We start from the raw sequence: 24,429 nt of genomic DNA, 5'->3' as shown, positions 1-24,429 counted from the left end.
AAGAGACAGAGATGAGTATATGAGAGATGGCTACTAAGCAAGCAGGGCCAGACGTAGACAGTTACATTCCAAAGTCTACCTACAATGTAAGCTACTAATTTAAAGAACACAATCATAAAATTGTCAAGTACTAGAATAGAGGATACAATCATTGCTGAATATAGAACCATTTTATATACTCTACTATATGATATTCCTGTGACCTTCATTTGCCTAGGATAGTCCCAGTCTCCACTTGTTTTCCCAAGTTAGTATTCCCCCAAGTGTCTCTATTTGGATGATAAAATATGGTTATTCTAACCAAGGGAGAGTTTTGTACCCCTAACACAGGTTATATATCCAGTCAAAATAAAAGTCAACTTCTAAATCTGCAAGAATCTGGAAGGAAAAAATGTTAGTATATGGAAATAAATTTAACAACCAACTGCAATAATCACATAAAAGCATTATTTGACATAGCAAGTTATATACATAAAGGAAAAAAAGTTACACTTTTGCTAAAGTAATTAACTTACTGTCAATTTTCTTTTTGCATTTCTTTTAGTTTTACATTCATAACTGACTAATTCCATTTTAATTGAGTTCCTTATGATGAACATAATGGAAAAATGTATTATAAATATTTTCAGTTTTAGAATATTTTGGCAGAATTATGCAATACAAATCTGTCATGTTAGTAAGACTACACTGGAAAACAAATGGCTTTATTTGAAAACTTCTTTAAGTAAAAGCCTGAAAGGGGCGCTTGGGTGGCTCAGTGGGTTAAAGCCTCTGCCTTCGGCTCCGGTCATGATCCCAGAGTTCTGGGATCGAGCCCCGTATCGGGCTCTCTGCTCATCGGGGAGCCTGCTTCCTGCTCTCTCTCTCTCTCTCTGCCTGCCTCTCCGCCTACTTGTGATTTCTGTCAAATAAATAATAAAATCTTAAAAAAAAAAAAAAAAGAGCCTGAAAATCTGAATCTATAGATTGCTATTCAATATCGATTCCTTGCCCTCTTATTAACTAATCAGACCTTGATTTCTTAGAGGGCAATATGCTCAATTAAAAGTATTGATCTCCTCAGGCTTCCTTGTAGCTACGAAGGTTATGGTTACTGACATCAAATTCTGGCCAATGAGTTATAAATGGAAACATCTGGTAGGGCTCCAGGGAAAATGAATGCTCTTGATAAAAAGAGAGACAGCTGGCCCATGCTTTCTGCCATTTGGCCTCTGCCTTTCCCCCTTCTTCCTGCAGGGTACAGACTTGATATAATGACTTGGAACAGGGAGCCTGTGACCATGAGAACCAGTAACACTAAAAAGACTGCAGACAGCCTTCTGTCTGGGAAGATCTGCTTTGTAATACCATCCTAGTTCTATTTGTATTTCCAAATCCTTCAGTTCTGAGACTAGCATATCCCAGCAATGGTTGCCTGGGGAAAGGGCAAAGGGAATGCAAATGTAAATGCAAAAATGTACCAAGAAAGTTTGTGGGGTGATGCATATGTTCTCTATCTTGATTATAGTAGTGATTAAACAAATTTACAGATTTTCAAAACTCATCAAATTATACAGTTAAGATGCATGTATTTTACTGTATGCAAAGTATACTTTAATAAAGATAGGTTTTTTTAAAAAATCACTTGCTGAACTAAATCATAATATTTAAGCATGTATTATGATTAACCTGCAGAGTTTTTAAAAAATAGGAATACTAAATATTTGTTGGCCTCACCTATATTATCTGTAGTTCTACAATTATTAGGATGATAAATTATCATGCTGGAGGAGAAAAACACACATAAGAGCTGAAATGACAAATACCCACTTATGCAGTATTTGTATGCACAACCATAGTTCTTTTAGGAAGAGGCTAAGTCAGAAGACCCAACTCAATAGTTCTAAGAAAAACAAAGATAATTCACTAAGAAATAATAGCATACTTTTCCTTTTTAACTCTGTAGAAATCTATTAAAAAATTTCCAGTATATAAACTGGTGGTATCATCAATTTTTAGCTCAAAAGAATGAATATAAAACATACTTTTGAATCTCGACTAAAACATTCATAGAGGATATTAGTGGCAAAATTAAATCAAAATAACAGTCTAAACCAGGATTTCACATACTATTGCTTTGGATAAAAACAGAGACTTGAGCATATCTAATGAAAATTGAGTATGACATTAAATGAACTTATGTAATTATCATTTGAACAAGGTTAAATAAGTATCTTTACTTCTTTCTCATGAGCTTTAATGTGATCATATGCACTGTGAATTCCCAAAAGATTTACATGGAATGCAGTGTTTCTGCCTACTTCAGTCAGAGCACCTCACAGGACTTGGTTAAGGAAATCATGCCTCAGGAAACACACTGCAGGATGACAGCACAAACCAAATAAGATCAAGTTTTTCCTACAAGTTTTATTTTCATATCCCTATTTGGAGAAGGTAATCATGCCCTCTACTTAAAACACCTCCTTTAAAAATGCTTTTAAAAATCTACATTCTCGGGAGCCTGGGTGGCTCAGTCACGTAAGCATCCACCTCTGGCTCAGGTCCCCCTGCTCGGCAGGGCCTGCTTCTCTCTTCCCTCCTCGTTTGTGGTCTCTGTCACTCTCTCTGTCTCAATCTCTCAAATAAATTAAAAAAAAAAAAATCTTAAAAAAATCTACTTTCTAAGTAAATTTTTACCTATTGAGAAAAAAATTAGTATTATATGTAGAGCTAGTCATGTAGCAGAGTTGATTGCCACCTTCTAGAAACAATCACTACTACAATATGTGGAATAAAGTCAACCAATCAATCAAGTCCTTTCTTTAATGTAAAAGGACTTAGAATTTAGTCCTGGACTCTCACTATAATAATCACACTACTCTGAACAAATCACTTACCATCTCAAAAGCCCAATTTCTTGAGTATAAATTACTATAAAGTATGAAGTTGGACTACATGAACTCTATGAAACTTGCTAGTTCTAAATATGCTGTTTACCAATTTATTATACTTAATATTTACTAATTAAAGTGAAAGAGTATTTTAAAAATACAGCTTGTTTATTTTCAAAATCATCATTAAGAATAAATTCTTTCTACACAACACCTCCCTCATATTTATCACTTAAAATTTTAAATATGAGATTCATTTTGGTTAAAAGCAGATTTTCATGTTTCTCTATCGTCTGAAGTACAACTATATTTTAAATGAATCTACATCTATGGGCTCAGGGAGAGGGTCAATGGACCAGAGCTTAATAAAAATTTGAATAACTGAAAGCAAAGGATTATCATTCAGCTAAAAGCAAAGCAGATGAACACTCAGTGTCCTCTCAATTGTTAATTATTATAAAAAACAAAGTTTAACTTGAACATCATGAGAGAACAGTGTTCCAGTGGACCAACAACAAGATATAATAATAATGACATCTAAGAAATTTCTTTAAGAAAAATGAATTATTTACCTGTAATGGACCCAATATGGAGCTTGTTGTATACATAAAAAAGAGACGAAGATAACTTAGAACGTTTGCAAATGCAAAAAGCCCTTCTGCCACCAGAGTAGGATGGAATGCGTCCCAATCCTTCCGATCAGCAAAATCATGAAACTAAAGTTAAGAAGAAAAAGCCAAAGGTAAATAGCTCCCTCAACTTATGAAAATAAAAGTAAATATTCTGACTATTGAAAGAAAACTAATAATTATATATCTTTTAGGGGCTCTTTTATGTTTTATAAAGTCCTCTTCTTCTAATACAAATAACATTATTTTAAATAAAAGTTTTTTACATATGTGAGGCAATATCACTTACTCTATATAAAGAGGTTTTCTTAGGAATTCTTAAGTTTTAAAAATTAAATAACTTTTTAAAAAGTCAAACTTTTTATGAATGAAATGTTTACTGGTTTTCCTTAAATTTTACAACATAAACTTTAAGTATTAAGTAAAATTTAAGTATGTTTTCTCTCAGTTAATTAGCTATCATATTAAATTAACCTAGCCCTTTAACTCTAGTTTCTAGAATGAACCCTAGAAGTTCTTCTCCCTTCTAAATACCAAGAAAGAGAGTGTATTATTATACCCAGACATAGAGTGGCCACATGTTCCAGTTGCCTGGTTAGTCCCAAATTATATTCCAGTTTTCCTGGCATAATGATTAATACCCCCTTTCACTCTCAAAGTGTCCTCACTTCTAGAACTAAAGAGAGCAGTGTAAGATACCAATGACCCTCAACCATTTATCTATGTTATGACCAATTTTTATTTTCTTAGTACTTTCACAACTCAAGTCACTGAAAATGCCTAACAAACACGTTCCATACTACTGATCATTTAAAGGAATAGAGGTTTTTTTTAAAAATAAAGTAAAATGATATAAATAACCTTTTTTTTCTATAGTCTATAAAGTAGTTAAAAAAACAGAAAATCTATCTCTCAGTTCTTTGACTGTGATGCCTTAGAAGAATTCTAAACTCAAGGCTTAAACAAAGATAGTTAACATAAAATCTATTACCTTTTCTGGGCTTGGAAGAGCTTATATCTTCATAAAATTCTAAGATATGTATAAAACTAAATTTTTGTCAAATGCTAAGTTTTAAAAATAGAAGCATCAAAAAATATCACATTTATATCACCTTGTAAGCTATAGAAGATACTAATCATGATTCTGAATGAGGTAAAACACTACAGAATAAATTCTTAAACTTTTTTCTAGCAGGTATAAAGATAACTAACACTTATTAATTTCAGTAACTTTGTGTTCTCATTTTAAGTATATATACACATTAATGAGGTATATGAACCTAGCTCAGATATAAGGAATTGGCATTTGGTAGAAAGAAAATGCCTAGACAGACCTGGATTTAAATCCAGTCTTGGTTTCTTACTGTGTGGTCTTGGATAAGTTACTTAATATCTCTGAGCTTCGTTTTCCTTATTTGCAAAATGGGGATAAGGACATCTGTCTCATAGAGTCCCTGTGAGGATAAAATGAGATAAAGTATATCAAGTGTCAACCATGGTGCCTGGCATATAATAGGTAACCAACATTAAAAGGTAATTAACATCCTTCAAACTATTGGAAGGGAGGAAACAATGCAGACTATTCCCTTACACTGGGATAGGTTTAAAATGAAAACACATCAGATATAGATTTGGGGCAATGTAACTCTGAGTTATACAGCTACATATCTCAGGTTTTTCCTAAACAAACTTCACTTGTGTCTGCAATTAGCATAGCTAATAGTCACCTTGTTGTGAGCAACCACTTTGAGGGCAAAAGTTGCCAAATAAAGTGAATTCATGACAAAACTGAGTTGATTACGGGATTCTTCCAAAAAGTCTTCTAACCCTTCATACCAGAGTCTTTTAATGTCTGACCAAATCATCCCTAAAAAAAGGAAGGAAAAAAAAATTAAATAATGCTCTTAATAATAAACTGAAAAAATACTTTAAAACTCAGGATATTAAATAAAGAACACTCATACCAGCTATAGCTTCATTTAGAGAAAAAATAACTTTTTAGTAAAAAATTCTCAAAATTTGAAAGAAAATAACTATAAGTTTTATATGATAATATCTTTCTCAGAGAGGAATTTTAATAAATGTGAAAAAAGCATAAGAAAACAAATAAATTGATGCTAAACACACACACACACACACACACACACACCCCACAAAGGCTCAGTTCCTGATTCTTTTCTTTTCTCTATTATGCTTACTCCTACAGAGACTTTGGAAGTCTAATCTAATGGCTTTAAATACGATCTATGGGCAGATTTCCAAATTTATCTCTCAAAAACTCAATCTGTATTTATAGAATTAGTAACTCTAAACCCCTCTCCTAAATTCAACTTGTATATGTATTTGACTGTTCTACATCCCCAATGGGATATCCTAACATATTCAAACTGAACTTTTTAATTTCTGCCCCAAATTCACTGTACTTAGAACTCTTCGCATCTCAGTTGATAGAAACTCCATCATTCTAGTGGCTTAATCCAAACTTCCTTGAATAATCCTTGACTCTTATTTCTTTTATTTTTTTTAAAATATTTTATTTATTTATTTATTTGAGAGATAGACAGTGAGAGAGAGCATGTGCAAGGAGAAGGTCAGAGAGCGAAGCAGACTTCCCATGGAGCTGGGAGCCTGATGTGGAACTCGATCCCGGGACTCCGGGATCATGACCTGAGCCGAAGGCAGTCGTCCAACCAACTGAGCCACCCAGGCGTCCCGACTCTTATTTCTTTTAATCCACATATTCAGTGCAATAACAAATCCTGTTAGCTCTGCTTTCAAAATATATTTAGAACCTAATCCTTGTCACTACCTCTTCAACTTCAAGCCACCATACCATCTAGCCTGGATTACTGAAATAGCCTACCTGGTCTCCCCGCTTTTATCCTGGTCTCCTTAAAATGTATTTGCAACACAGCAACCACAGCAATCCTTGTAAAAATGCAAGTGGGACTGAAGAGGTAGCTGCCTATGGTTTCCTCTAGGATTTTGATGGATTCCTTTCTCACACTTAGGTCATTCAACCATTTTAACTATTGGGACTTCATCAAGATCAAAAGCTTTTGCACATGGGGGCACCTGGGTGGCTCAGTGGGTTAAGCCGCTGCCTTTGGCTCAGGTCATGATCTCAGGGTCCTGGGATCGAGTCCCACATCGGGCTCTCTGCTCGGCAGGGAGCCTGCTTCCTCCTCTCTCTCTCTGCCTGCCTCTCTGCCTACTTGTGATCTCTCTCTGTCAAATAAATAAATAAAATCTTAAAAAAAAAAAAAAAAAAAAAAAAAAAGCTTTTGCACAGCCAAGGTAACAGTCAACAAAACTAAAAGACAACTGACAGAGGGAGAAGGTGTTTGCAAATGACATATCAAATAAAGGGCTAGTATCCAAAATCTGTAAAGAACCTGGCAAACTCAACAGCCAAAGAACAAATAATACAATCAAGAAATGGGCAGAAGACATGAACAAACATTTCTGCAAAGAAGACATCCAAATGGCCAATACACACATGAAAAAATGTTCAACATCTCTCGGCATCGGGAAAATATAAATCAAAACCACAATGAAACACTAGCTCACACCAGTCAGAATGGCTAAAATTAAAAAGTCAGGAAATGACAGATGTTGGCGAGGATGTGGAGAAAGGGGAACTCTCCTATACTGTTGGTGGGAATGCAAGCTGGTGCAGCCACTCTGGAAAACAGTATGGAGGTTCCTCAGAAAGTTGAAAATAGAACTACTTTACGACCCAGCAATTACACTAGTTGGTATTTACCCAAAGATACAAATGTAGTGATCTGAAGGGGCACCTGTACCCCAATGTTTACAGCAGCAATAGCCATAATAGTCAAACTATGGAAAGAGCCCAGATGTCCATCAACAGATGAATAAGTAAAAAGATTTGGTATATATATATACAATGGAATATTACTCATCCCTCAAAAAAACTGAACTCTTGCCATTTGCAATGACATGGATGGAACTAGAGGGTATTATGCTAAGTGAAATAAGTCAAACAGAGAACAATTATCACATGAGCTCACCGATATGTGGAGTTTAAGAAACAAGATAGAGGATTATAGGGGAAGAGAGGAAAAAAGGAAGCAAGATGAAAGCAGAGAGGGAGACAAACCATAAGAGACTCTTAATCATAGGAAACAAACTGAGGGTTGCTGTAGAGGAGTGGGGTGGGAGGATGGAGTAACTGGATGACGGATATTGGGGAGGGCATGTATTGCAATGAGCATTGGGTATTATATAAGACTGATGAATCACAAACCTGTACGTCTGAAAACAATAATACATTATATGTTAATTTAAAAAATGGTAGAGAAACTGAAATATCTTTAACACAGGATTCGGTTTTGTAGTCCTTCCACTCCATTCTAAGTGTAAACTTATACCCAAATCTCTCTTCTCTTGCTACTGGGTATATGTTTTATACTGATCCAATAAACCATGTGATTTAAGCTTTAAAAAAAAAAGCAAGTGTTAACTTCCCTTCTCAAAACTCTGAACTAACTCCTAGAGGAGAAAGGATTAACTACAGGTCTGAGCTCTTTCTCCATGGGAACACCACCTCATATTACTGTCTTTTAAAGAGGTTTCCTTAGAAACATACTATGTTAAGAAAAATATGAAAGGTCAGCTGTATTCAATACTGTTATAAAAACGACTGGGGAACTACATCTGGACTGGGAGGACTCCAAGTGGATTCACAGACCCTGAAAGTATACACAGCCAAAACTACAAAAAAAATGATGAAACTGATGAATCAGTGAAATCTACTTCTGAAACTAATAATATATGTTAATTAATTGGATTTAAATAAATTCTAAAAAATAATTCATAATGGAAGTATATAATAAATAGTATCTCATATATAACTGAATCAAATTCCGGTTTCTCTATTCTATTGGACTACTGATTTGTCCATTCCCTAACGTATTTTTTATTACATTAGAGTTATGATTAATATGAGTATTCCAATTTTGTTATTTAAAAAAAATAACTGTCTATATGATTTCCTGGAGTACTCCAAATATAGTAGCTTCTAATACCTAGTAAGTTTCCAGGATGGTGAATCTTACAATGTCAACTCATCAGCGAACGGGGTGTGTTTCTTTATTGACTTCAACTCTGTGACATTTAAAAAATTCTATCTATAAAGATTTTTTTGAGTCTTCTTAATAGATTAAAAAAAAAAAGATATGTTGAGAAATATAGGCCTTGGCTTCTCTGTGTGATGTCTCTCTTAAGAGTGTGCTTGCAGTGGGAGCTACACTCTTGGGCTTCATGAGCCGTAGCTGCCGCTAGAATCGGGGCTTTTCTAGCTGGGAGTAGCCCACACCCAGCCATCCGGCCTCATCCCATACAAATGAATGTGCCCACAATAGCACTGGGACATAGCCCCAGACTTTTATAAGAACTACCAATAAAGATATATTTGAAGCTGTAATGCTGACATGCTGTACTTCCCTGTCTTGTCCCTTGTACAAAGCTAGTAAGTAAACCAGGGCCAGGTTCTCACCTTTTGTGTACCACGAGTATGAATGTCAGCAAGAACCCAATATCACTGCTGCTGATTGTGCAGAGTGGGTGCCGCACCTTCCCTTTTATCTCATGTCTCTCAGAGTCTAAAGTAATTTCTTGACCTACAAGGACATGTATCACTTCTCCCTTCTCACATTCTCTCCTATCAGTTTTTCCTTCCACTGCTTGTCACACTGGCCTCCTTGCTTCCTTGCTGTCCTCTGAACACACAAGAGTCCTGCATTGGGGCCTAACATCAGCTTTTCCCTCTGACTGGAAGCTCCTCACTCAGATATCCATTTGATTAACTCCTTTATTGAGTGTCTTTGCTTACCATCTACTCTGATCATCTTATTTCAAACTGCAAACCCCATGTCCTCCATTCCCAACTCCTTAACTCTGCTTCTACCTTTCTTTTCCCTTAGTACTTAACCCTTTGAACATTGGGTATAGTGTACTTATTATGTCTATTATTAGCTGACTTTACTCATCCCATTAGAGGAAACTCTTCAAGAGTAAGAATTTTTGTTTTTATTAACCAATGTCCTAAATGTCCTGGATGATTCCTAATACATAGTGGGTGCTCAAAAAATTTGCTAAATGAATAAATATACACAAATAAAACCCAAACACACAAACAAAAATCCCTTTCCCTTTTTTGGCCATAAATTCCTCCATAGTTAATATATTCCTAGGAGTATCAGAGAATAGTATTATAACCTACGATAGTTTTATGATAAATTCATTCATAAGATCTTTTTTTTTTTTAAGATTTTATTTATTTATTTGACAGACAGAGACCACAAGTAGGCAGAGAGAGAGGAGGAAGCAGTCTCCCCATGAGCAGAGAGCCTGATGCGGGGCTCGATCCCAGGACCCTGGGATCATGACGAAGCAGAAGGCAGAGGCTCAACCCACTGAGCCACCCAGGCGCCCCCATAAGATCTTTTTAAGGAGAATACGTAGTAATAAAAGAATAGAGTGCTGCAATATAACATATGGGTGGAGATCACATTGAGCCAGTCAGAAGCATCCTCTGGCTTACCAGTAGGCAGAATAATTTCCCTAGGAAGCACATGAAGCATTCTTGAAAAACTGTTTATAACATCTTAATTATACAGTACCTATATTTTATGTAGAGAACCATTTTTAAATACTTGCAGATCTGACACAGAAAATACTTTTAAAATTTCCACTTAGATGGGCTTCTATTTAAAGTGAATACATAAAAACTATCCAAAAATGTTAAACCAAATATTTTTTTAACTCAAATGCTATCCACGGAAACATTAAACCAAAAAAGATGCTTCCAGAAATAAGTGTTTTATTTCTGTAAAATGCAGTATTATACCTAAAAGGAACTCTTGACCACAATTACAAAAGGAATTGGAAAAGATTTTTGATTAAAAAAAAAAAAAAAAAAGGTAGACAAGTGAAAGAACAATGACTACTGTCAGGTGGTTTCCCATCTTCTGTGCAACACCCCACAACAAAATGAAAATAATACACTTGACATATTTGATATTTCTGAATTGAATTAAGAGAACAAAATAATTTTAAACTATTATAATTAATGCCTTTGAATCTAGTCAATGTGATGTATTTTAGGGTCTTTTTGTTGTTATTTTTTTTTAGAATTAGTAACCAACACTTATAAGCTATAATCCCACCATTTGGGGATTCCTCAAGGCCTGCTTCTACCTCCTCTATTCTCATTTTATACTTTCTCAAGTGTCTCATCCATGCCCATAATTTCATATACAAGCAATATGCAAATTATTCACACATTGCTAACTCAAGCCTGGACTTCCTCTTGAGCTCCAGACCATGATGTCTAATTGTCTTTTAGATATCTTGAATCTCTTTTATTTCGATGTATCCAAAAACCATACTCCGGGTCTACCCTCTCACAGATCCCCAAACCAAATACTTTTCCAAAATACCTATACTGCTTAATAAATTCACTCTTCCTCACCTCCTATATACTGTGTATTTCCATATCCTATTGACTTTGCTTTGTAAGTATCTCTCAGATTTGTTCCCTTCTTTCTTTTTCTTTCATAACAACTCTAACTCCAAGGTACCATCAGCTTTCATCTGTAATAGCCTCCTTCTGGTCTCCCTCTATCCACTCTTGCCACAGCCCTATCCTCCTAACCATTCTCTATTGTAGCCCAAATGATCTTTTCAAAAGGCAAATCTGAAATACAAAAACAAAAACAAAAGGCAAATCTGATCACGTCACTTAAATACTTAAAAATTTCAATGGTTTTCCATTCTTCTTAGCATAAAGTCAAAATTACTTAACATGGCCCACAAGCCTGTCTGAAGCACCATCCATTTCTACAGCTTCATCTTGGATTTTGCTTCTCTTGTTCTCTCTGCTCCAGTATTTACTCAGTACCTTCTTTGTACCACACTCCTTCTTGCCATGGTGCCTCTCAATGTAACTTTTATATCAGCCTAGAATACTCCTCTCCTAATTGTCTTAGCTGACTCTTTTATTTTTTAGATCTAGCTCATTTATCAGTTCATCAAGAAAGCCTTTCCAATTTTCCTGACTGGTAAGATGTCCTTATAATATGCTTGCTCTCCTAGCTCCATGACCTTTACTTAGCAGCACTTAACTCATTTGTGCTTTTCCATTTATCTGTGCAATTCTCAAGTTTTTGCCTTAATTAGGCCATAAGTTCCACAAGTGTTGCACCATATCTCATTCCTGCCTGTGCTTGGACAAAGTAGATATACTAAATTTCAAAAAATGTATTTTTAGGGACAGCTGGGTGGCTCAGTCAGTTAAGCATCTGCCTTCAGCTCAAGTCATGATGCCAGGGTCCTGGGATCGAGCCCTGCAACTGGCCTCCCTGCTCAGCAGGGAGCTTGCTTCTCCCTCTCCCTCTGCCTGCTGCTCCCCCTGCTTGTGCTCCATCTCTCTCTGTCAAATAAATAAATAAAATCTTTATTTTTATATTTTTATACTAGCTATTCTATTATATCCTAACAGTAAAAAATTAAGTAAAAGGATACCACTAATATTCCGTGTATTCACTGACACATTGTTTTCATTTTACCTATGTGTTTTTTATAATTTAACCCTACTTTTTCTGGAGAACCAAGGAAAAGAACAGGAAACAAATGTACAGAAGTCAGCCATCATAAGCCAAAAGTCACTGTGTTAAAAAAAAAAAAGTCACTGTGTTCACGGCATGAAATAATACATTGAATGAGGACGTGCCTTTAGATAAATGGGCCAATGATTCCTACCTGTTTCCTTAGAGCAAGTTCAGATCTACATATTTAAGGAAGCCCAGAGGGATCTAATTACATTAACAGGCTTAGAAGACATCCTTGGCAAGGTTTATTCAGATCTATTGGTTTCAAGCAGAAGCTGTGCTGAGCAAAGTAAAACATTTTCAGGAATTTTACTAGCTTAATGCACATTATGCTCTTCTACTGAAGCAGAATATGAAAATTAATCATATTGTGTGTGCATAAGTGTTCAATAATGTCTTTGAAAATAGGGCCATCATGATTAAAAAGAAGTAACAGTAGTTTTACCATTATTATGAAATTCCGTTATAACAGTAATATTTACACTATCCCAAGAGTGTATAACTCTTTGAGTTCAGTAAGTTTCTACTTACTGCTAAGAAATATAAATGTTAATTTGATCCTTATACAGACTCAGGAAACCTGAATCTTAATTACATAACAAATAAAAGATTCTTTCTCATGACTATTTAAACAGGTTACAGATAAATGATATAAAATTTCCTTTATTACTAAGACATATATAACAATCTTTTAGAAGTAGTTTAAATAAATAGAGGGAAAAAGTACTTCTTAGAGATTCCATTCAAAATTTTTTAAACCTATTCAAAAAACAATATAAACAAGTTTCAGATTAGAAAGCTTTATAACAAAGCAATTTGGAATTACACATGATAAGGTATAAATTACTTCCTAAATTAAAATATTAAATTTTAGATAAAAATAGCAGAAATACAGAAGAAGAAAATATTAACAAGAAATTATTTGGGGGGTGGGAGGTTGGGTGAGCCTGGTGGTGGGTATTATGGAGGGCACGTATTGCATGGAACCTGGGTGTGGTACATAAACAATGAATTCTGGAACACTGAAAAGAAATTAAAAAAAAAAAGAAGAAGAAGAAATTACTTAATTCCCTTTAACCGAGAATTCAGATGTGTGGTATTTTTACTTTATCTACCTAATTTTAAATGTTAATACACAATGGTTTGAACACTTTTAAAAGTAAAACTCTGATCCAGTTGCTTAAAATGAACTAACTTCCAAATAAAAATTAAAATTCCAAAACATGCACATTATTTTTATAGCTGAAAGAAAACTAAAAGTGAAAATGATACAGTAATTTTCTCAAATTATTTAATAATTAAATCAATAAAGAACATATTGATCGATCACTGCTTTATACCATAGAAAATACTAAATTTTAGTATCTTTTACTCTATAGAAAATAGCAAAAAGATGGGTGAGAAATGCTGAGTTTAAAAACAAGGCTGAAAAAGGAAACAATAAACAAAACTAAAACGCAACCTATAGAATGGGAGAAGATAATCACAAATGACGTATCACACAGACAAAAGGCTAGTATCTAAAATCTATAAAGAACTTAACAAACTCAACAGCCTCCCCCCAAAAATCTAGTCAAGATACAGGCAGAAGATATGAACAGACATTTCTCGAAAGAAGATATACAAATGGCCAATAGACACATGAAAAAATGGTCAACATCACTTACCATCAGGAAAATACAAATCAAAATCACAGTGAGGTACTACCTCACACCAATCAGAATGGCTAAAATTAACAGCATGGAGATTCCTTAAAAAGTTAAAAATAGAACTATCCTACAACTCAGCAACTGCACTACTAGGTATTTATCTAAAGGATACAAACAGGGCGCCTGGGTGGCTCAGTGGGTTAAGCCGCTGCCTTCGGCTCAGGTCATGATCTCAGAGTCCTGGGATCGAGTCCCACATCGGGCTCTCTGCTCAGCAGGGGCCTGCTTCCCTTCCCTCTCTCTGCCTGCCTCTCTGCCTACTGTGATCTCTTTCTGTCAAATAAATAAATAAAATATTTAAAAAATAAATAAATAAATAAATAAAGGATACAAACATAGTGATTCTAAAGGGCACATGTACCCCAATGTTTATAGCAGCAACGTCCACAATAGCCAAAATATGGAAAGACACCAGATATCCATCAACCGATGAACAGATAAAGAAGATGTGATATATATTATATATATATAATACATATATATGTATATCTATTTATATATTACATGATATATAAAGATAATATATGGATATATAGATATATAGATAATTATAGATAATATCATAGATATTATCTATATATATAATATATAGTTATATAGATATTATCTACATAATATAGATAAAATATATAGATATTATATATATTATATAGCTATATAGATAATCTATATAATCTATATAATCTATATATAATCTATATAATCTATATAATTATCTATATAGCTATATAACACCTATATATAGCTATATATATAATACCTATATAGCTATATAATACCTATATATAGATAATATCCATATATAGATATGTAAATATTTATATATAGAAATATATGATATAGATAGATAATAGAGCTATCTCGATAATCTATTAGATTATATATATATAATCTATATATAATGAAATATTACTCAGCCATCAAAAAGAACGAAACATTGCCATTTGCAATGACATGAATGGAACTAGAGGGTATTATGCTAAATGAAATAAGTTAGCTAGAGAAAGACAAATACCATATGATTTCAGTCATATGTAGAATTTTTTTTAAAGATTTATTTACTTATTTGAGAGATAGTGCAAGCAAGTGTGGAGAGGGGCGGAGGGAGATGGAAAGAGAAAACTTAGCAGACTTCTTGATGAGCTCAGAGCCCCATGCAGGGCTCGATCTCACAACTCTGAGTTCATGACCCTGAGTTCACAACCTGAGTTGAAACCAAGAGTTAGTCACTTAACCGACTGTGCCACCCAGGGCCCCCTTACTCATGTGGAATTTAAGAAACAAAAGAGATGAACACAGAGGAAGGGAAGGAAAAATAAAATAAGATAAAAACAGAGAAGAAGGCACACCATTTGAGACTCTTAACTATAGGAAACAAACTGAGGGCTGCTGGAGGGGAGGTGGGTGGAGGGTAATGGAGTAACTGGGTGATGGGCATAAGAAGGTCACTTAACGTAATGAGCACTGGGTGTTAAATGCAACTGATTTATCACTAAATTCTACCCCTGAAACTAATAATACACTATGTGTTAACTAAATTGAATTTAAAAACAAAAACAAAACAAGGTTGAAGATACAGAAGGAAATAAAGGAGATGTCATTAAAAGACCATAGACAATGTGATTATATCTCAACTCCCTTCCATTCCCCACAAAAAAAGGGCAAGAGTTGTAACAACTGCAGGAGGTCATTTAAAATATTTATCAAATAGCATAACACTCATAAAAACGATTTTCAGAAAATAAAGTTTCTTATATTTAAAAAACCTGGCCATTTCTAAAATGATCTGGTTATCATTACAAAGAACTGATTCATATTCAAATACTGAGTCACCAGGGAATCCTTTAAATCTAAATTCAAATAATGTTTCTATAACAAAGATAAAGATATAACCTTGTAAGTTCAAAGGTTCATTTTTAAAACTATTCATTTTAAAGAGATACAGAGACAGAGATGGAGAGAGAGCACAAGCAGGGGGAGAGGCTGAGGGAGAGGGAGAAGCAGACTCCCCAATGAGCTGGGAGCCTGAGATGGGGCCCCATCCCAGGACCTGGAGATCATGACTTGAGCCAAAGACAGACACTTAACTATCTGAGCCACCCAGGCACCCCAGTTCATAGGTTCTTAAAAGGGAAACTAATGTTTTAATAAAAAAAAATAGTTAACTCTTCAAATGCAACAAAGTATAATATATATTACATTTCAAAGTACCTAAGAAGATTCATACTCTTATACCCAAAAAAAGCATTCATCAGCACAATTTTTCTGTTTTAATGATAAACAATTTTAGACACTGAGAATAAAGAATTTTTCACTTCCAAATAATTAAGTAATATTAAATAAGAGATCTGCTCCCTTATCAAGTTCAGGATCATTTACCATTACAAAAATGTTAGTTAAGTCTTCAATGAACATGAAAGTGTTCAAATTCTTGCTGTGCAAACAGTTTAAAATTATAAAGTGAACACACATGTTTGTAATGCCAGCAAGTAAGGGAGAACTAAGGGCTATATAAAAGGGGAATCTTTTGAATAAACTTGACACTTACCAATAATCCACAGTATAAGTAGATAGTCTATTCTTTCAAGGGCTGGTCCCATTGTGTTTTTCTTATCCTCATTGTAGACAAGAGAGTAGAGGTTTAGTAACAGCAGGAACGTGAAATATGATGCTCCATGAATAATAAATTTCATAAAAGGAGTGTGAATGATTCTGCCGAACTGAGATTTGGGAGCTATCAAATAACAAAGTGACAAAACTGGCCAAAAGATGCCAACTGTCAAAACTGTCATTATCTTCTTACAGGTGGGCTTACGTCGGTAACCTGACATCTGTCCAAACCAAACAGTGTTCAGGAACTGCTGGCAGTTAGACTGTGAGACAAACTGAAAAGAACACATACATATATACACAAAAATAAATAACTATTAATAACTATTCATTATATTAATAATTAACAATAAATTGCCTCTAGATACAATTTGATAATACCATTATTTAACTGATAATCAAAGTATTAATAGTTTAAAATCAATTCTACACAATTCACATAATTTTTTGTTTTTTGTTTTTCTTATATGTAATAAAAGAATGTAGAGGTTGAGAGCATAGACTCTGGAGCCAGATTACCTGGATTCAAATCCAGGTTCTGCCACTTAATAATTGACCTTGAGCAAGTCTTTAAACATCTTTCAGCCTCAAATTTCCCATCTATAAAATGGGGATAATAGTCTCGACCCATAAACTTGTTACAAGGATTAAATATAAAGCTCTTAGAATAGTGCCTGATTCATGTAGTATTTAAGTATTAATATTAATAGCCTACTTAGCCATTTTGCAAAATTTAATTTATAGAGACTCTCATAATGTTTGTGAAATTTCAAAGTTAACAACCACAAACCAAAGGAAAACACTTCTTTCTAGAAGAACTACTGATTCCAGTTAGAAGAAACCAAGATACTAAGATAGCAAAGCAATCCAAGTCTAAACATCAGATACATTTATGCTCCATGAAAACACTGAGAATTTTTTAAAATGTATTATACTCTCAAGCTGCTTAAAACTGAATTCTGTGTAAGAAAAAAAATATATATTGCCAAATAAGAGGGAAATTCTAGTTCAAGTATAGGAATCAATTTACCAAAGTTTACAAAGCTTCTTAGTTTACTAATTTCAGAAGCAGTATTTTCCCAATATAATGCTCAAGTTGTGAAGTATAACTTAAGGATTCTGGTAACTGTGGGTACAATTATGTGATCAGGTTTGAAATGACCAAAGTGATCATAATGTCATTAATATATTAAAAACGAATTGGCCAATCTTCTGTTTTAAAATTATTTATCCTGGGTGCCCAGGTGGCTCAATCTGGTGAGCATGTGACTATTGATTTTGGCTTAGGTCATGATCTTAGGGTTCTGAGATTGAGCCCCAGGTCAGGCTCCCTGCTCAGCATGGAGTCTGCTTCCCTTCTCCCTCTGCCCCTCCCCACTGCTCATGCTCTTTCTCTCAAATAAATAATAAAATCTTAAATAAATAAATAAATAAAATCTTAAAAAAAAAAAAAAGGAATTTCCTATATACTATACTTGTTTTTGGCAGTTAAGTCTTACTTCATTCTTCTGCTCAGATTCTAGTGCTCTTAAGGGATCTTAATTTGTCTCTCAAGATGAAATACTGCAGAAAGAAATAGCTTTTCCTCCCATCAACTACCCAGTTTAGTAGCATCCCAAACTACTAAGGGAGAAACTAGTGGTTTCTCCCTTTCCCCCAATATCAAAGGACTGACTGCTGTCCTTGCCATCCCTCTATATAATAATGATTTAATTAATAGCCACGTTAAATATGTAATTTGAAGGACAAGATTTCAACTAGAAATGTTTTAGGTCTATGTTGGTTTTAAAACAATGATACAAATTCTTTGCTACTCCTCTCATCAAGAGGTGGGTTATCATGTTTCATACCCTTCAATTCAACAAAGCTGTGATTGGTTTAATCAGTAAATTCGGGGAGAAGTGATACCATGTGCCTTCTAAGGGTCGGTTTTAAAAGGCTATGCAGGTTCCACCTTGTTTGATTAACACCTGGTTTTGATGCCATTATCTGTCATATAAAGCATCCTACTACCCAAAGCTACTATGCTGTGAGGAAGCCCAGGCTACATGTAGGCACTCTGGGCAGCCCTCGGAAGCTTCTTAGACCATCTCCTCACAGTCAACCCACCATAATGACCATGCCCTTCCATGATTCCAGTAGTAACTGCTCAGGAGGCCAACCCTCAATTCATCCACTCAGCCCACTGGAGAGCTCCCTGCTGGTCTTCAGCTGCTGGCTCAGACACCAGACATTTGAGTGAAGAAGCCTCCACATGACTGTGCCCCCAGTCATCTGAGCGACCTCCAGCTGAGACCCTAGACACAGTGAATCAAGGACAAATTATCTATGCTTGCTGTGCCCTTTCCTAATTCCTGGCCTACACAATCCAAGAGCAGAATAAAATGATTATGAAATTATTATAAATGATTATGAAATACTGTTTTATGCCACTGATTGTCAGGAATTGTTATCCAGGGCAGATTACCTAAACAAAGTCTACCAACTTTGGGAAGACATTATCCTCCCCTTTGATCATATCTAGAAATCTAGCTTAAAAAACTACATTTTCATGCATCCTTAAAATTACAGAGTATTTTCCTTTCAAATAAAAATATTACTACTAATTCTTCTTTCCTTTTCTTGCATCTTCCTTAGAATGGAACATTTGGTTACATCTGTTAGTCCTCAGGGTGATATATCTCAATCATTAGGAAACTGGCTCTTAGTTTTGCCTTCCCTAACCAGGATAATCTCAGGTCTTTCCACCTTTCTTTGGGCTTTCTTTTCCCAATCACTTAAGTTGATTTTGTAACTTGCTATCTCTTTATTCCATCATTTAATAGTATTTCATGTCTATTTTAAGTCGTAGAGCACGGAAGTAAATAAATTAACCTAAGATGTAGTCAAAATGTGTATTAGAGGACAATTTTATCAGGTGTTCTATATTGTTTCTATTTACACACATTAGTGCTATAGTTGCTTTTTAAGCACACAGGTATGTTGTTGATTTATAATCTAATGTTACACTGATCCAAATTCTTGTGTTTAATTTTTTTCTATAAATGTTTTCCTTTTATTTTTTTTTAAGATTTTATTATTTATTTGACAGAGAGACACAGCAAGAGAGGGAACACAAGCAGGGGGAGTGGGAGAGGGCAAAGCAGGCCTCCTGACAAGCAGGGAGCCTAGTGTGGGGCTTGATCCCAGGACCCTGGGACCATGACCTGAGCCAAAGGCAGACACTTAATGACTGAGCCACCCAGGTGCCCCATAGATATTTTATCTTAATCAAGAACCTTAGAGTATTAGAAAAAGTATAAGATTTGAAACCAGAAATCTGGGTAGGTGATATACTATGTAGGTAATATTAAAATAAACATCTTAAAATTCCTGTACCAATTTCCTCACAAACCATTGTGAGGCTCAAATTTTCAACCAAAATAATAAAAAATTCTGCTCCTAGCACCAGAAGTTCTGTATCTTGCCTTCTACCATTATATGTCTCAGGTCACATTTTTATATTAATACAAATCTGATAACCAAGTTTTACTCCAACATCTATATTAATAATAAAAATAATGGGCCTTAGGGGCATCTAGGTGGCTCAGCTGGCTTAATGTCCAACGAGTTCAGTTCAGGTCATGATCTCAGGGTAGGGAGAATGAGCCCTGCGATAGTTGTGGTGTCTCTTTGTCCCTCTCCTTTTGCCCTTTCCCCTGCTTGTGCTCGTGCTCTCTCTCACTAAAATAAATAAATCAAACCTTTTTAAAAAAAATAATGGGTCGGGGCGCCTGGGTGGCTCAGTGGGTTAAGCCACTGCCTTCGGCTCAGGTCATGATCTCAGGGTCCTGGGATCGAGTCCCACATCGGGCTCTCTGCTCAGCAGGGAGCCTGCTTCCCTTCCTCTCTCTCTGCCTGCTTCTCTGCCTACTTGTGATCTCTCTCTGTCAAATGAATAAATAAAAAATCTTAAAAAAAAAATAATGGGTCTTAGAAAAAAATACCTTAAAAGTATCATTTACCAATACCTCATACTATCAGCTAGTATCATTACCTACACACAAACACCTGTGTTTAGTAAATTATCTCAAAAAATAAAATTTAAAATGCATACCTTCCTTCTTCAAGTTCCTGAATCATGTATCATGTGTGTGTGTGTGTGTGTGTGCGCACCGTGTGTGTGTGTGTGTGTGTGTGTGTGTGTGTGTGTGTGTGTATGTGTGGGGAGTAGAAATAGGTATTTCCCTTAATAGGAAATGATGATGCCAGTAGAATCAAATTGAATTTAGTTATCACATCATGGGCCTCTCCACCTTTGGGCTTCAGTGAGTTAAGAAATAAGAACCAGGAAACAGCATCTGATACTTTATGTTTAAACAGAAAGGTACTATAGAAAGCGCCATTTGTAACCAAATCAACAAAACAAACCTACGACAGACAAAATACAAGATAGAACCATCATTATGAAAGTACTTACCACACAAGATCTTATTTAAATAGCTACTATTTGGCAAAAATACTAAATTAACATTATTATTATTATAATTAAAATTAATTGTTAAAAACAACTTGTATCAACAATACTTCAATTTTTTCTTAAAAAAGGAAAGTAGTAAAACTGTCCCTGAACCAAAATAGTAATAATAATAGCAACTGCCATTTATTGAGTATTTGCTTAATGCCACCCTTGGGGTGCCTGGATGGTCCAGTCAGGTAAGCATCTGCCTTTAGCTCAGGTCATGACTCCAGGGTCCTGAAATCGAGCCCCACATTGGGCTCCCTGGCTCAACAGGGAGTCTGCTTCTCCCTCTCCCTCTAACCCTCAACCCGTTCATGCTCTCGCTCTCTCTCTTGAATAAATAAATAACCTTTTTAGAAAAGTGATGGTAGAGTACATATCTTTAATTCTCAATTAATTGCCCTGAACCACTATACTACTATGGAGGAAATAATTCTCTTTTTAAAAGATTTATTTATCTATTTTAGAGAGAGAGAGAGAGAGAGTAGTAGAAGGAAAGGTAGAGGGAAAGGGAGAAAAAAACCCCAAGTAGACTTCACACTGAGCAAGGAGGCTGGCTTTATCTCATGAACCTGATATCACGACCTGAGCCGAAACTAAGAGTCAGACACTTAACCAACTGTGCCACCTAGGCACCCTGGAAATAATATATATATATCACAGATAGCCTCATACCTCCTTTTGGTTATATTTGATAGCAAGTTTTAGACGACTTAAATTCATTCTTTCTTCTAGTAATCCCCGTTTGTCAAGAGGCTCATCACTAGATGTATGGTTTAGGATAACTTCCAATTCTCGTGAATTCCGTGCTTGTGCAAGCAAATCTTTAGCAAACATTTTACATTGTCGGGCTAGTTCCTCATAATCATTCCTGCAAAATGCAACAGTTTATTATTAGAAATGTCACTTCCAGCTTCTAATTAAGTTCTTTTCAAAGAAAATTACTTACTCAGTAACATTTTAATTCTGACAGGGCTCTTCAAAATCTGAAGTCATTTGTGCTGATGGTCAAAAGAAGCTACTGGTGCATAAATTCTCTACAGCTTTGGGGGAAACTGTAACACAATTATATTCCCTGTGCTCACACGGATAATTTTAGAGAGTACAGTATTTCCTTATACATACTGATATTCCTAGAAATTCTGTTTATAGTTTCCAACCAGCTATTAACTCATTTGCCATTATTCTCTGTCTGACGTAAAACTTCTTTCACATTACTCATCTAAACAATAGATAATAATACTGCTATCCAATAAATATTAATATGTAATTTTTAATGAGAGTTGTTTTCAATAATTGTCTACAACATGATATATGCTACTTTTGATATTAAAATAGTATTCTCATTCACTTTTAAAGTGTTTGTTTGAATAAAATTCAAGTTGGAAAGAAAAGACGCTGAAATATTCCTAGTAAAGAATTTTCTTTCATAACCACTATTCCCTGAAACTTAGGATTTAACTGCTGATTAAAGACGGGCCTAAATCGGGGTGCCAGGGTGGCTCAGTTGGTAGGGTAACTGCCTATGGCTGACGTCATAATCCCAGGGTCCTGGGATAGAGCCTCGCGTTGGGCTCCCTACATCTTGGGGAGGCTGCTTCTCCCTTTCCCTCTGCCTGCTGCTCCCCCTGCTTGTGCGCTCGCTCTCTCTCCCTATCAAATAAATAAATAAAACCTTTGGGGGAAGAAAAAGACAGGCCTATATCAACAAACTTGTGAGAAACTGAGAAGTTTTAGCAGATAATTCTCTTTAAGAACATCAGTTATATTAAAATTATGTCTGAGTGTAATAACTCGAAAATAAAGTTAGATAGGTATAAATATGAGTCAATTGGGGTCAGATTCAGAAAATAATTTTTATTCCATTTTTTTCTCTCTTTTTTAAAAGATTTTATTTATTTATTTGACAGAGAGAGAGGGGGATCACAATTAGGCAGAGAGGCAGGCAGAGAGAGAGGGAGAAGCAGGCTCCCCACTGAGCAGAGAGCTCGATGCGGGCTTCGATTCCAGGACTCTGAGACCATGACCTGAGCTGAAGGCAGAGGCTTAACCCACTGAGCCACCCAGGCGCCCTTCAGTTTTTTGCTCCTTACTGGGAAAGAGAAAAACAGAAAAATTTCCCAATGGTTAATCATCTATATAATGGGATTTTCCATGAACAGAAAATTATCACTCAAAGAATTAAAAACTTTTCCTTAGAGGCTAACATTTTTCTATCTATTCTTTGGATTTACTACATAACCAAAACTACTTAAAAAAAATAAGCAATTATATTTCTTTAACAAATGAAGTATTACTGCTTCTTAGTCTAGGAATCCAATTACAGATGAGAATATTCATCAAAAGTATGTATTATTACAAAGAGGTCTCATCTTTAGGTAAACACTGACAGACCACTGAATTCAGTAAATTAATATATTTTATTTATCTAATTTTCTTAATCTTTAACAAATTATTATAAGACTAATAAGTGGCTATGTATAGTTTAGGTGGAAATATAGAGGACTAGAAGCCAGGAGTCCTATGTTCTAGTTACAATTCTTGCTAACTCTGTTCCTAATTAGATGCTGCTTATCAGTAAAATATCTAACCTATATACGTCACTTTCCCTGTCTATAAAAACAAGGGGATTGGGGGCACCTGGGTGGCTTAGTTGGTTAAGCGTCTGCCTTCGGCTCAGGTCACGATCTCAGGGTCCTGGGATCGAACCCCACATCGGGCTCCCTGCTCAGCAAGGAGCCTGCTTCTCCCTCTCCTCCTCACTTGTGTGCTCTCTCTCATTATCTCGGTCTCTCTCTCAAATAAATAAATAATTTTTTAAAAATGGAATTAAAGTAAATGGATTTTATGATCTATGTTCAAAATCTAACTTTATTATCCGATGATTACAGAATAATCATAGCAGTTGCTTCAAATCCTTTTTGGAAGGAGCTGAATGAATTCTACTTTATATGGTAACTGAGAACTCCAATTATAAGGTTATAATAATAAGTTCTTTAGAATTAAAAGGAATAACTTTATAACAGCCTCATATGCTAATAAAGTTAAAAGTACCAACAAGTTACATTTTAACCATGTCTTATGTTTTTCTTGAAGTATATACTTTGTGTTCAATCGAGTTTAAATAAAATAAAATTTAACTTATCCAAATTGAAATACAGGAGTTCCATACCTAAAAACTTATGAACAGGTTATTTAAAAAGTTTCTAGAACTCAGCTATCAAAAACACACTATAAACTGTTATTAAGGCAAAAGAAAATTGCAAGCTTCTTGTCACCCTTCCAGGAAGAAGTCTGAATCTTTCCATCTTGTCAAGTCACTAGAGGAGTGCAATGCAAAGAGGGGGCACCTCCCAGAGCAGCTAGACAGAAAAGGAAAGGTAGAGATAGGTGTAACCTGCACCCCAGAAACCTTCCAGCAGGAACTATCAAGAAATGATCAATCTCTCTTTCAGAGGGCACAAGGGATACTTT

At 35.1% G+C, this 24,429-nt stretch overlaps 1 protein-coding gene across 4 annotated transcripts in view; it reads right to left on the bottom strand.

Moving 5' to 3' along the window:
• The window catches only part of TRPC1 (transient receptor potential cation channel subfamily C member 1), a 73,182-nt gene that overhangs the window by 12,474 nt on the left and 36,279 nt on the right, over positions 1-24,429 (bottom strand). For all 4 annotated transcript variants that reach the window (XM_044251535.1, XM_044251537.1, XM_044251534.1 and 1 more), the window contains 4 exons: positions 21,631-21,826; positions 16,393-16,729; positions 5,227-5,366; positions 3,443-3,586 (listed from right to left, as the gene is read on the bottom strand). In XM_044251535.1, the coding sequence (XP_044107470.1) occupies positions 3,443-3,586; positions 5,227-5,366; positions 16,393-16,729; positions 21,631-21,826 (817 nt within the window). The remainder of the gene's footprint in view (positions 1-3,442; positions 3,587-5,226; positions 5,367-16,392; positions 16,730-21,630; positions 21,827-24,429) is intronic.

The sequence above is a fragment of the Neovison vison genome, chromosome 6 (genome assembly GCF_020171115.1).
Source record: "Neovison vison isolate M4711 chromosome 6, ASM_NN_V1, whole genome shotgun sequence".
Classification (NCBI taxonomy): Eukaryota; Metazoa; Chordata; class Mammalia; order Carnivora; family Mustelidae; genus Neogale; species Neogale vison.
This window is presented reverse-complemented; position numbering and strand designations above follow the sequence as displayed.